The sequence below is a fragment of the Boleophthalmus pectinirostris genome, unplaced genomic scaffold (genome assembly GCF_026225935.1).
Source record: "Boleophthalmus pectinirostris isolate CB_2022bp ecotype Guang Dong unplaced genomic scaffold, ASM2622593v1 HiC_scaffold_20, whole genome shotgun sequence".
Taxonomy (NCBI): domain Eukaryota; kingdom Metazoa; phylum Chordata; class Actinopteri; order Gobiiformes; family Gobiidae; genus Boleophthalmus; species Boleophthalmus pectinirostris.
The window spans coordinates 17,405,372-17,418,788 of NW_026571153.1; the positions used below are offsets into that span (position 1 = coordinate 17,405,372).

The 13,417-nt window shown below is 38.4% G+C and overlaps 1 protein-coding gene across 1 annotated transcript in view; it reads right to left on the reverse strand.

Moving 5' to 3' along the window:
- The window catches only part of LOC110159307 (pyruvate carboxylase, mitochondrial), a 606,539-nt gene that overhangs the window by 347,402 nt on the left and 245,720 nt on the right, over positions 1-13,417 (reverse strand). Inside the window, 1 exon segment of the mRNA XM_055156707.1 lies at positions 8,697-8,879. Within this exon segment, the coding sequence (XP_055012682.1) occupies positions 8,697-8,879 (183 nt within the window).

Below are 13,417 nucleotides of genomic sequence, written 5' to 3' on the forward strand. Positions count from 1 at the left end.
ACATGAGCGTTGTAGTTTAGTAGGTCATATTTGCATTGTTGTAGATTACTTTCACCAAACAAAGAAATGTGTTTTGTAAAATGAACTATTAAATTACTAACTAAGATCACCTACAGTAAATGCCAGTTTATACTTTATGTCAAGAAAAAAACACAGTATGTAAAGGCCATACAGAAGAACATTTGGTAAAGACCTTACAGGAGAAAGGGTTGCCAAAGGTAAGTATAAGTAAGTATACTAAAGTAAAAAGGCAGATGCTATTTGCTTTGCACTCAGGGTGTAAATAACTAACATTGTTATTTACACATAGGGCAAATAGTCATTGTTGCTATTTACACCCGGGTGTATTTAGCGTGGCACACAGAAGGGCGCTCGGGTGTTCCTAGACAAAAATGCTATTCACACACAGGTTATTTATTAAAAAAAAACAAAACTCACTGTCAGTACAAACATAAAGGTGCCAGCCCAGTGAAAATCAGTAATATTTGATGTTTTTTTACTCAAAATTATGCGGCATCATTGATCAATCAATCGCAGTCTGCACCTAATGGTTTAGTCCTGGTTTAGTCCTGGTTTTATTCCTGGTTTAGAACTGGGTTTAGACTTGGTTTTAGTCCTGGTTTTAGTCCTGGTTTTAGTCCTGGTTTTAGTCCTGCTTTAGTCCTGCTTTAGTCCTGGTTTAGTCCTGGTTTTAGTCCTGGTTTAGTCTTTAGTCCTGCTTTAGTCCTGCTTAGTCCTTTAGTCCTTTAGTCCTGCTTTAGTCCTGTTTTAGTCCTGGTTTTAGTTGCTTTAGTTGTTTTAGTTAGTGTTTAGTAGTTAGTCCTGTTTTTTAGTAAGTAGTTTAGTAGTTTTAGTAAGTATATAAGTACAGGGTTCCTACAGGTTTCTTCAAGATACATTTTAAGACCTCTTTAAGAGCATTTATATAAAAACTTAATACCTATTTCACGGCCTATTTCATAGATCTACCGGCAAAGAAAAACAAATTTCTTGAATTTGTGTTCATTAATTTCTCAAACAAAGGACTATGGGGAATAGAGAGACTCTTCCCCATAACCCCAGCACAAAATGGGTCGCTCGGTAACGTAAAACCAATATTAAAATCCAACATAACAGCGTTAGTGAAACTTTGTGTTCTGCTGAGATTCTCTTTGGTTTTGCGTGTTTCTGCTTAGCTTGTTGCTTGTGGTGTTGTAGCGTGAGATCTTCAGTGACATGTTCGGAGTATTCTGACCCAGTTGCGTTGCGTTCTCAATTACTGGTTCCGCCACTCTTTATTTAGGCTACATGACAAATTAAACTTTTGAGGAGAAATGCAGAAATACAGAGAAGTTACAAACTGCACACATTTTAAGACCCAGATATAAAAATTCAAGCCTTTTTCAAGTTTTTTTTTTTCAGGTATCATTTCCAAATTCATAAATTCAATGCTTTAAAGAGTTTTTAAGACACCACAGGAACCCTGTAAGTATTCTAAAACTAGTACTGAAACTATACAACTCATTTGAACATCATAAAGAAAAAGCTTAAGATTTGTGAAAAAATAGCTCAAATAATTAAACATTTTTTAAAATTGCCTATGACAGGTTTTGATGATTACCGATTTTTTACTTTGGTAAAATAATAATACCTGTTAGTTTTACACCAATCAAGAAGCAATTTGTGAAGAAAAGTTGAAAAACGTGTTGAAAATTACAGGTGTGTAGTGTTTTAGTAGAGTATTTTAGAAAGTTTAGAGGGTTTCCAGATACTTAAAACATGATTTCAAGTAAATGTGTTTTCTTATACTTAATTTCTGTGTACTGTGAACCCTGTAAGTATTCCAAAACTAGTACTGAAACTATCCACTCATACGAGCAAGTATCGATACCAAAAGTAAAATAGTTATTAGTCAGATGTACGGAACAGAAATGAAACTCTCCTGAACAGCTTTAGAATGATCTTGAGCTGTATCAGAACAAATATAAGAGCACGGACGACTGAAGGATATTTATGGACTGAGCATTGGACAAATCTTACATCTAACCATAAGGAGGGTTTGAATCGGACCCAGGAGAGATGACTAAAACACTCAAAATATGCATGGATGACATCTACAACCTCCAGGCGTGTTTTTGATGAGGTATCAATGGGTACAGGGTAGAAAAAAGAAATCAATTTAGCGCAATAACCCCTCTTTAAAAATGCATCTTCTTATTTTACAGTCATAATTTGTATCAACATGGGATTCATTCATGACTTACACGCCCAGAAGGTTTCACACGCGGCGCTGTAGTCTTTCATAGTGTTTTGTGCCCACATCCTCCATCTTCATCCACACACACAGTTCCCATAGAGCAGGTGCAGAGGCCACCTGTCACCTCTTTAGCGCTCCCTCCATCTTGATTGGCCTTTTGCCTTCCCCCCCGGAGCCCCTCTATCCATCTCTCCTTACAGCCCTCCTCGCTAGACTCCCGCTGAGATGAATCCTTTCCTAACTCCTCACCCCCCTCCTCCCCTTACTGTGGCTGGGCGAGTGGCATCTGCCCACGCTTTCTCTCTCTCCTCCTTCCTTCTGGTTAAGTGGCATTTCCTGTTTCCTTCCTTCTATTTCTCTCTCTCCTTTCCTCTCCTCTTTCTACCTTTCCTTCCCTATTGCTCCCTCCTCTTTCCCCTCTCTCCTCGTGGATAAGTGGCATTTTCTCCCCTCTATTACTCCTTTCTCACTCTCTCCCTCCCCTCTCTCCTTCTAGATAAGCGACATTTCCTCTCTTTCCTTCCCTCTATTACTCTTTCTCTCTTTTCTCTACTTCTTTTTCCATCTCTCCTCTCTCTCTCCTTGTGGATAAGTCACATTTCCCGTTTCCTTCCCTCTATTACTCCTCTCTCCCTCCCCTCTCTCCTTCTAGATAAGCGACATTTCCTGTTTCCTTCCCTCTATTACTCTCTTCTCTCCCTTTCTACCTTTCTTTCCTTCCTTCCCTATTGCTCTTTTCTCTCTCCTCATGGATAAGTGGCATTTTCTCCCCTCTTCCTCTTCTCTGTCATTCTAGATAAGTGGCATTTGCGCCGTTTCCTCCCCTCTATTACTCTCTCCTCTCTTTCCCCTCTATTTCCCTCCCTCTCCTCTTCCTCTCTCCCCCCTTCCATCTCTTTTCTCTACTTCTTTTTCCGTCTCTCCTCCTCCTCCTTCTGGATAAGTCACATTTCCAGTTTCCTTCCCTCTATTACTCTCTTCTCGTCTTCTAGATAAGTGTACTCGCTCTCTCCCTATCTCCTCCCCTTTCCTCCCTCCCTCCTCCCCTCTCTCTCTCCTCTGTTGGCTAGCGTCGCTAATGTGTGCACAGCGGGCGATAAACAGGGCTTTGTGAAAATGCCAAACATAATTCCGCACAACTCAAGTGTCAACCGCGTAACTCCAACTTTATGATTTCTGCAGCTTCTTAAAAGGTTAGGCTATTTTTAATGTGCTTATGCATTATTATTACATGTTATTCTGTGCTACACCAGGCCTTAAACCACATCAATAAAAGAAAAAAGCAGGACCAGCGGACTCTTCTTCTTTCACCCGTGTTTTATCAAGGTCTGTAATCAGGAAATGAGTGGAAAAAACAATAGTAGATTTCCGTTGACAATTTCCAAGCGCAGTATTTTTTTTTTATGTAATAAGATAAAAAACAAGACGCCCCAACTGCTGAAAGAGAAAATGGTGTTTTTAATTTCAAATCTCAATGATGATCGAAAGTTTTCAAGTCAAACCAAGAACGTATCTTTGTTCACAGCATAATGTAAATGTAGGGCAATATACTTAGGTCTTTTTAATAGTGTCTACATCCAAAGCAATACATGCATCACGAATTTGGGACTTCCGGTCATCGCGCAGTGCATACTGGGAAGGATTTTCTGAAAGCGCCATCAAAGCGGGATCCCGTTTGTTAAGTGAGAAGTGCAGAAAACAAACAGTCCGAGCTTGCACTTTCTTGTTCTTGTGGTTTTACAACAACATCATGTCTTGGTCGCTTTGCAGTGGAAGGTGTTTCTTGGTGAACAGTTGGTGACTTTCGCTTTGGCGTTGACTTTTTAAATTTGTTGCCCAGGTGAAGCAAGGGATCGGGATTTTGCTTTGATGGCTCCACATACAAAATGTTTGCTGCAAACTCGGGATGATTTCTTAGGCAGCCAAAGGTTTCCTTTTTGGTCCTTCCTGTGCATCAATACTGCCCATCACCTTCACCTCTTACCATTTTTCAATTCTGTTGGGAAGAGAAACAGTTTGAACGGAGGTTTGCAGTCACAGATCTGACTCCCTTTTGCAGTTATGGAGTCTGCAAACTTTCAAAGCCCATTTCTCGAGCCGTTTTCCACTGTAAGGACATCCAATAATCACGATGTCCGAATCCCATAACTAAAATACGACAATATCAGAACCAGAAACAAAAGTGATATGGTTCAAAAGACTAGAAAAGATCAGCTTTGACAATAGACGCATCCATGGCTGTTTGATGCTCACTTTTTCGGAAAATCCTTCCCAGTACACACTGCGCAATGACTGGAAGTCCGAAATTCGTGATTCATATATAGTCTTTATTGTTTACATCAGGCATGTCCAAACTATGGCCCATGGACCAAATGCGGCCCTCAGACTAACTTCTCATGGCCCGTTTTACATTAAGCAGTACTTTATAGCCACATGTTTTTTGAAAATCTATCATGGTGAAGCAAAAATACCAAACTGGGTGAAGACTTAAGCATGAATAAAGGTCTTGTGGCTCTTGCAATCACTGATAAATGCACAGATATGAATTATTATCTGCACTGATGACCAGTCTATGGCTCTCAATTGGCCGTCCACTTCATCCGTGTTTTCGTTTGCAAATCTTGATGACAAATGTTTGGACACCCCTGGTTTATATTGAAAAAAATCATACTGAAATCCATTTGTATGTTGTTTTTTTTTATTAAACAGTGGTCAGTTTCTTTGTGGTCCATGAAGAGGGTTGTGGGTTCTATTCTCATACTCTCAATCTGGTCTTTTTACTGAAATATTCTACAGCCACATTCTAAAGAAAATAAGCAGGAACACAAGAAAATACATAAATTCCTATGAACAGAAGAAACTGCGATAAAACGTGTGTTATTGTTGGAGCTCGTGTGAGAAAGGAGCAGAGATGGTTGCAGAGATCGTTCATCTTATCAAACATTTCGCGCTCGCCCACTCCATCGGATGACAAAATTAATCTATTACGTGTGCACTGACAGCCTGTAAAGTGCACACTCAAGTTAAGTGACAAATTAGAGTGCCGTTTGACTCCGTTCACCTCATCACTGCTAATTCACACCAGATGGAGACTCTTGGACGTAAACTCATTTAAACATCATAAAAAAAACACTTAAGATTTGTGAAAAAAAATTGATTCACAATTTTTTTACTTAATTTGGTAGAATTAATACCTGTTGGAAATATAAATTATAGTTTTACACCAATCAAGAAGCAATCTGTGAAGAAAAGTAGAAAAATGTTGAAAATAACAGGAAGTGTAGAGTATTTTAGAGAGTTTAGAGAGTTTCCTGATACTTTAAACATGATTTCAATTAAATAAATGTATTTTCTTATACTTTTGTCCAATAATAATTTCAGAGTACAGTTCTGACCTAGAATAAAACCTTTAAAACCTAAAAATGCTAAATTTTAAAAGTTTAAAAGTTTTAGTAAAATTAGTAGTCCAATCTATCATAGACACTTTAAAGGTACACTGTGTAACTTGTCTGCTTGTCTCCATGGAGATGTACCTAGAATGTTCCACAGTACAGCCATAAACTTAAAAATCTCCATGTAAACTTGCAGGCAAATTGACTGGTTAGATTTGTGGAGAGGTGACCCCAGTCAGAGTAAGAATCAGATTTTTTAAGATCTTTTTGAGCAATAAACAAAACCTATAGTTGAGCAAATGCAAGACAAATTTGTTAAATATTATACTGCGGACAATTTAAATCAGAATCTTCATGATGAAACAGGTTGCGGACCCTATTCGGAAAAGTTACACAGTGCACCTTTAATTTCTGTTACCACCGTTGAGGCTTGGTTCACTGTGAAAGAGGAAACTAGCACTCAAGCCAATGTTAAGTGAGCTGTGGTCTGGAAAGGAGTCATAAATTACACATATGTAACAGACACTCAGAGCCTATAAATAACTCCAGAGTCTGTAGACTGACGTCCTAATGGCAAATTAATCACTCCAAGAAACACTGTTATTGCAATAGTCATAAAACAAGTAGATTATTATAGTTATTTAGTTATATAGTTGTTTAGATAATGAGAATGTATAGGCTAATTACTACATTTAATGAGCTACTCAAACTAAATACTTGTTACTACTACTACTAACTGGATCCACTGGCTTTTGGATCTGATGATACACTCACAGAAATGAGCAAGAGACAGTTTTCACTAGGGCTGTTCTGGTACCGATATCGACAAAAGATCCAATACCTAAAATTTTTCAGATATCGTATCGGCGAGCACTCAGATCTGCTTTTTCCTGAATGTCGTCCCACAGATGCGAGCAGCCGTTGTTGACGTGTGTGGCAGGCAGAGCAGACTGAATACAGGCTAAATACAAACTGTGGAGGCTTTGTGGACACTTAAAACATATATGTTTTTGTATATATGTGGGTATATTTCTGCATAATGAAAAGTAGCCACTCCAAAGGTGATTAAAAAAAAAAAACAGTGAACCACGTGATTATGTAAAACAATTGGGGTAGGACTCTAACTTTTAAAAACTTCATTCTACTCCTTTTGAGCACCAGGTCCCAAATATGTTCATGAACATATCACTATTTTTTTTGTTTTTTTAATTCTGTTGTGCCTGGCTCAAATAAATAAATAAAATGAAATGAAAAAAATACTAATAATTACAGAAAACCTAACTGTATTTGTGATACTCTTGAGCTGAACTTGGCAAAGTAACAATGGAGAGTGCAGCGTTAATAGCGCCAACTCTGACTTTATTTACTCTGCAGACTTGGCCATGTGCTCTGACAATGAGAGTCTTTTTACAGGCCTCACTTTTTTCTCTTTTTTCATCCAAGTTCTGGTAGAAAGTGATAAGAAGAAAAGTAAAAGTGCTTAAATCAGCACAATGTATCATCAAGATTGTCGTTTATTGTTTTTTAGGATTCCCGTTAGCTGCCTGTATAACTGCTGGGGTCCTCTCAAAATTAATCATTACTCAAAAAAATGTATTACATTTATAATAATATCTAATAGGGGCATCATTATAAGACCATTATATATTTGACTCTTAACACTTAAGCCTTCAAAATCTGATTCATTCTTGTAGATTTTCTTTACAGATAGCCTTTTAGTAGATTTATTTTTTGTTCTTGTACTGTAACAAAATTAAGTAGTCTTAGTCTACTTCTTGACATTATGCAGTATGGAACTAGTATCGGTATCGGCGAGGATACTAAGGCCAAGTATCGGTATCAGATTGGATCCTAAAAAAAAAAAAAAAAGCTATCATAACAACACTAGTTTTTACTTAAGACATCATAGTAAAAATGTGAGTGTGAGTTTACTTAGCTTGAAGTATTTCATTAATTTTGTTTACAAAGAAAAGCGTCTATTTATCTCACTTCTGAACACAAATGTCGCCTCTTAACAGCCAGTCCGCGTATTAGCCTGTAGCCACATTAGCATAATAGGCATTATAAAATACGCTCTGATGATCTGTGTACACTATGGCTCAATTATGAAGTGTGTCAAAGAAGCCTGCAGCACTGAAAATCACATTGAAACATCTCTTTGAAAACCCGACCACCTTCCAAACCTTGAAAGCTAACATTATCCAACACAACATGAATAGAGCAGACATAAAACTATTTTTAATTAGCTGATTTGATATCGCTCACTCGACAGCACAGCCTTGAATCCCTACAGCAGATTTGCACCCTAATATAGAGGTAGGTTTATGCCAAGCACCCAACGCTAATACAGGCAAGTGCTCGAGCTAGCAGATGGTCACGAACATAAGAGATCGCTTACAACTATATTCAAGCGCCACATATTCCACACCGCTGTTTATTTTAAAGCTAATCACCATATTTAGAACAGACAGTCAATCAATGCTAGCACTTTCTGAAATTGAGAAAATGCTCCAAAACTTCTCGCTAAAACCTCGACAACTGCAACAAAACTAATTCCGAATTTGATAGATCATAAGTGATGGGCGGCTACAATTCCAAATAACTGCAGTGATGTCACTTTGGGGGTATTCTACATGTATCTCTATGGTGGAATGTTCAGCAGTTACCGTGGTGACACAATGCAGGTCTTTCTGGTCAGATTGTGTTATAACAAAGCTCAGATTCAAGTCTAACTGGAGAATAAGAGCTTCTAACAGAGCAGTACTTTCAGTTAGAGTCACACTCCCAGCTGCAAAGTATCAATATATCGATACTGACTGAGGTATTGAAGTATTTACTCTCATGCAAAAATGCTAATACTTTAAATGTATGGGAGTAATGTATGGGAGTTTCATTACATTTTAATTCACAATACACATCATCAGTATCGGTATTGTCATAGCTTTATAGTTGGTATCGGATTGAAACAAAAATCACTGGTATCGCCCATCACTATCGATCATAAACAAAGAAACCTCAAAATAACCAACAAAGCCGGAGACAACAATTAGGAAACTGGTCCGTCCTACCTTGACGCCTCGGACTCTGAACTCGGCCAGGGCACGGCTCATCTTGGATGAGGCTGTCTGCAGGTCTTTCCCGCTGGCGATGACTTTGACAAGGAGCGAGTCGTAGTGAGGAGAGATGACCGCTCCCTGGAACGCCGACGCACTGTCCAGACGGATCCCCATGCCCTCACCACTACGGAATACCTGGAAGACACAGTAGTAAATAGTTAGGAGGATGAGCCAGTGAAAGAAACAGTAGGGTTCTGCGGCAGTTACTAAAGATGTTTTAAAGACGGCCACAACGGTGCAAGTGCCCACACCAGTTCCACTGGGAACCAAAGTGCTCACATAAATGACCCGCGTTCAAATCATGTAAGTGAACCCAAGATGCATCATCGACAGAGGGTGTGGATTTGCCACCAAATTAAAAACAAGGCCATATGAAAGCTGATGTCACAGAAATAACAATCATGGATCACATCATTGACACCAGCGAGCATTTGTACTCATACAAATCATTATCTGCGCCATGCTCTGCTACAACATCTGATGTGGAGAAGGCAGCAGCGACGCCGCACCAAAAAATATAACCTTACAGGGTGAACACTGATATAGCAAATATTTGTTCTTTTTTGCTGCTGACCATCTTCTCGTCACTTGATTTCTCCATCATATTCCACACACACTTTCTTTGTTCAATTTACCACGTGTGACCTGGACCAACCTGCTGACGTCTATTGTGCTGTCACGGTTCGCTTGGAAAAAGTTTTACTTGATTCCCATCGGGAACCACCTTTTAGGTTCTAGAACACACTGATTTTCAGCGTGAACACGTCGGTCGGTTTGAGATTAAGTGCAGGAACCGGCATAGTTCTCTGTTGGCCTGAAAATGCTGTAACTGAATGAGTTATGTAGGGGAGAGTAGAGATTGAACAATATGTTTTTTTTCATGGCTGATGTAGATACTGATTGTTTAGTCTAGGGTCCAGGGCAAATTTTTTGGCCAATAAAGGGCTGATGATGACTATTTTCTACAAATTATGGCATTTAAAACTCACTCAGAGCCTTTTCTTTACCACAAGTGTATAAGAAAACTGTGTAGTCATGTTTTGTGCAGTTATTTTCGTGTATTGAAATAAAGCATTATGGGTATTTTAGGCAGCAGATTGGCCAAAACATTATCAGTGCTGTACTTGAGAGTTAAGGCCAATAGTCAATACCTCAAAATGTGCAAATATCGGCATGATATAGTCAGAGATATCAGTTGGTCGATATTTCTATGGGAGAGCAACTTTTCTTTGCCACTGTGTATAAACTGTTGGGAGATTTAAAGGCGTTTGAAAGACAGAGGTATCCAAATGAATCTGTATTCTTCTAAAACATTTTCTACATTATTGTACAAAATATTGCATGATTCAGGAAACCAATCACCCATTGACACACACATACTAGTCTCAAACACTGGAGACAAGGCTGGGCATGTCTCCTACACAAGGACACCAACTTAATACAGTGTTGGAAAGGGGAATTGAACAGATAACCTTTGCGTCAGAGGGCAAAGCATTACCAGCTCCCTCCTGTGGACTTTCCTCATCTACAATTAACTGTTATGCCCTTTGCAGTACTTGCAAATTTTGTCAGCCTAAGAATAAATGCATTCATTACAGTCTTTATTGTCAAACTCGGCCTGGTCGAGTAACCTCAGAGGATGTAAGATATTAGTCTACAAGAACTGCACCCACACAAGTAATTATGATAAAACAATTGACATCTCAACTTTTACTTTTTTATTTATTTACTTTTTTAATCTCTCTAGCCATTTCGAGCCTTTTATTAGAGCTAAACACAAGTCTGGCGTTACACTTCTAAAGCCAAAGTTAACCTGCTGCTTAAAGATGACCACAGGGAGGAAAGGATGAGGAAATGAAAGAGTGGATTCCTCTGAAGCACTTGGCACCAGAGCAGAAGACGAGTGTGTGTGAGGAAGACTGTCCAATACCACAACATATGGAGCACCCAAAGGCCCTAGCAGCAGAGAAGGATAAAGTATAATTATTACGGTGATGTGCTGCAAGCATACAAGGCGAAATTAGGGAGACAAGACTGTGGTAAACAAACAGATACAACACTTCACTGTCCACAGAGAAATTTGTCCTCTGCATTTGGTCCATATGCTTTTATTTTTATTTTTTTTATTTGTTTGATTGCGACAGAGCACGTTAATTGACAGGCATGATACAATATGAACGATAAAGGCTATTTTTCTACTCATTGGCGCCAGGGACACATCTCAAGATCTGGAGCTAGTTACGGTCAGGACAACCTTAGCTGGAGGATTTTGCCTGTGGTGTATGTTTTGGGTTGATGGGGGAAGTGTGCATGTGTGTATTCTGGATCCTTCTTGCTGTGAGGTAAGACTGCTAATGACTCAGAAACCTTGCCAACTATAAAACAAAACAATACTACGATTTACTAGAGGAAGCAATAACACTCATTAACTATAATTTATCAGTGAACTTACTTTGAATAGGACCGTATCAAAGTAAATATTGATAAAAGTTCTTAAGGTTCACCAAAAAAATGAAAGGATGCACTTAGAATCTCACCTTTTTATCTTAATACTTGAAGTTAAATGAATGTGTTTATTATAAATAGATGGTCCTAAAAGCTAAACGATTTGTTTAGGAGCAACATTAATGATTACATAGAAAAATGTGACATACTTGAATGGGCAGTTGAGTGACAAAATGTAGATCTCAGCTTTGGTGAGGACATTATCAGCTAAACCCCCCTCCATATGTTTTATGAATTCTTTCTGGGCAGGTCCAAAATAAGTGAGAGGTGGTTTCATTTTTCAGTTTGCAAAATGTACAGTTTGTGTCCACTGCCCTTCTAAGGTGATTCTTTAGAGAATAACAGCGATGTAAAAGTTTGTAGCAGATTTCCCTTTGCTTGTTGGTGATGAGATATTTGTGAGGTAATGTCCGTACATTTTTCCATGGAATATTGCCAGTAGAGTCGGTCAGCTCACAGAGTACGAATAGGGCTCCATTTGGGAGGTGCACTTGTTGTGATAGTCGCTCTTTTTCTGCAGCGACTCATTACAAGGGAAGTTTAATTAAAGATGAAGCCAAGTAAGTTCATTTTGAAAAGTGTTTCAAAGTTTGGAGCACAGCGTCTCAGTCCTGCTCAAGCCAACATCTTCAGGTGCTGGAGCTGTTCTTCTGCTTCCCCAGTTTAGGCTCCTGGCTCCACTAATGACATCACTCTGTTGCAGCCAATGAAATAGCGGCATGGGTAACCCTGTCGTCATATCACTGAATACATCTCAGAATGTGTAATAAACAAAATGTGAACTAAAAAGTGTTCAATTAATACTACTGAGTTTGGAAAAATATTGGAATAAATTTATGGGTAGGGACTATTTTGTCTTCCCTGAATATTGGTTGTGACATTTCCCCACCGTCCCTATGCAAACCTACGCCCTTGATGGGAGCATCTGTGATTCATTCTAGATTCAAAACACAGTACTTGTGCTATTACACTTTCAACACAAATGAGAAATGGGCCTTCAAAGCTAAACATTATTTATGGTGCTCTTCATGACTCAATCCTGCCACAAGATTTAGAAGTCCATGAATGTACAACCGATATAACTGATATTATCTAGGGCTTTAAAAAAAAAAAGCATTAAAAAAACAACACGTATCAAGGAGGGGCATCTGGCATAAAACATATCTAAAAAGCTGATTCAGTGCAGTTTTGATAAGAGAAACATCTAAACACTTCAAGCTGTGAAATGGTGTGTCTTGTACAATTTAATAAAACAAGTTGTTAAATTGAATATATACAGTGGAATGAAAGCTTCTGATATAAAATGACTTTCAAACTAGACTTTGATAAACAAGCAGAATCTTAAATGCCTGGATTGAGCAGACAGTCATACATTTTTCAGTTCGTGATTGAATATTCCACTGTATGGTTTATTTATGAACAAATCCTGCTTTAACATGGACTCCAGATTTCACCTCAGCCTAAATGGGAGTTAAGGAAGTTGACGTGTGAGAAATGGATGAGGGTTTGTGCAGATTAAATTGTCTCGGGCTGTGCATTCTTCAAAACAGGATCAATAATGTGAATTCAAGCCATTTTAACACTAGACTTACACTGAAGTCAGATCTTCACAGCTCTACAAGCCCAGGTTCAACACTGTGATTTGGAGTGCACTGCTTCTAAACTGAAAAAAGGTTAATTTACGTGAGTTGAAATAACCAAAAATATAAATCTAGTGTAGATTTTTTTTTTCTTTCAAATTAGTCTTGTGTCAAAATCAAAATCAAGTCCTAACAACATGTTGGTTTGAAAATACTTATGTGGTAATACAGGAAGTGCTCCACTGTGTTCTTAAACATACATCTTCAATAGAATCATTTGGATGATTTCAACCCTGGAACTGCCAATCTCAATTAAACAAAACGTAGAAGAACCTGTTAACTTGAAATCTACCACTTAATGACATCACAAGGTGGAAAGGAGAATTGTGGGCTAGAGAGAGAGAGAAACTCGCAAAACTTCATGACCCAAAACAATAGACATTATTCGTAAAACACAAAATAAAGGTGGATTTGAGCATTATTGAACATTAATGAGGATATTTTAGTGTTGACTGAGCGATCGTCTCTCTCTGAAAAATTTGTATTACCGTGTTTTTCGTGCTATAATGCACACTGGATTATGAGGCG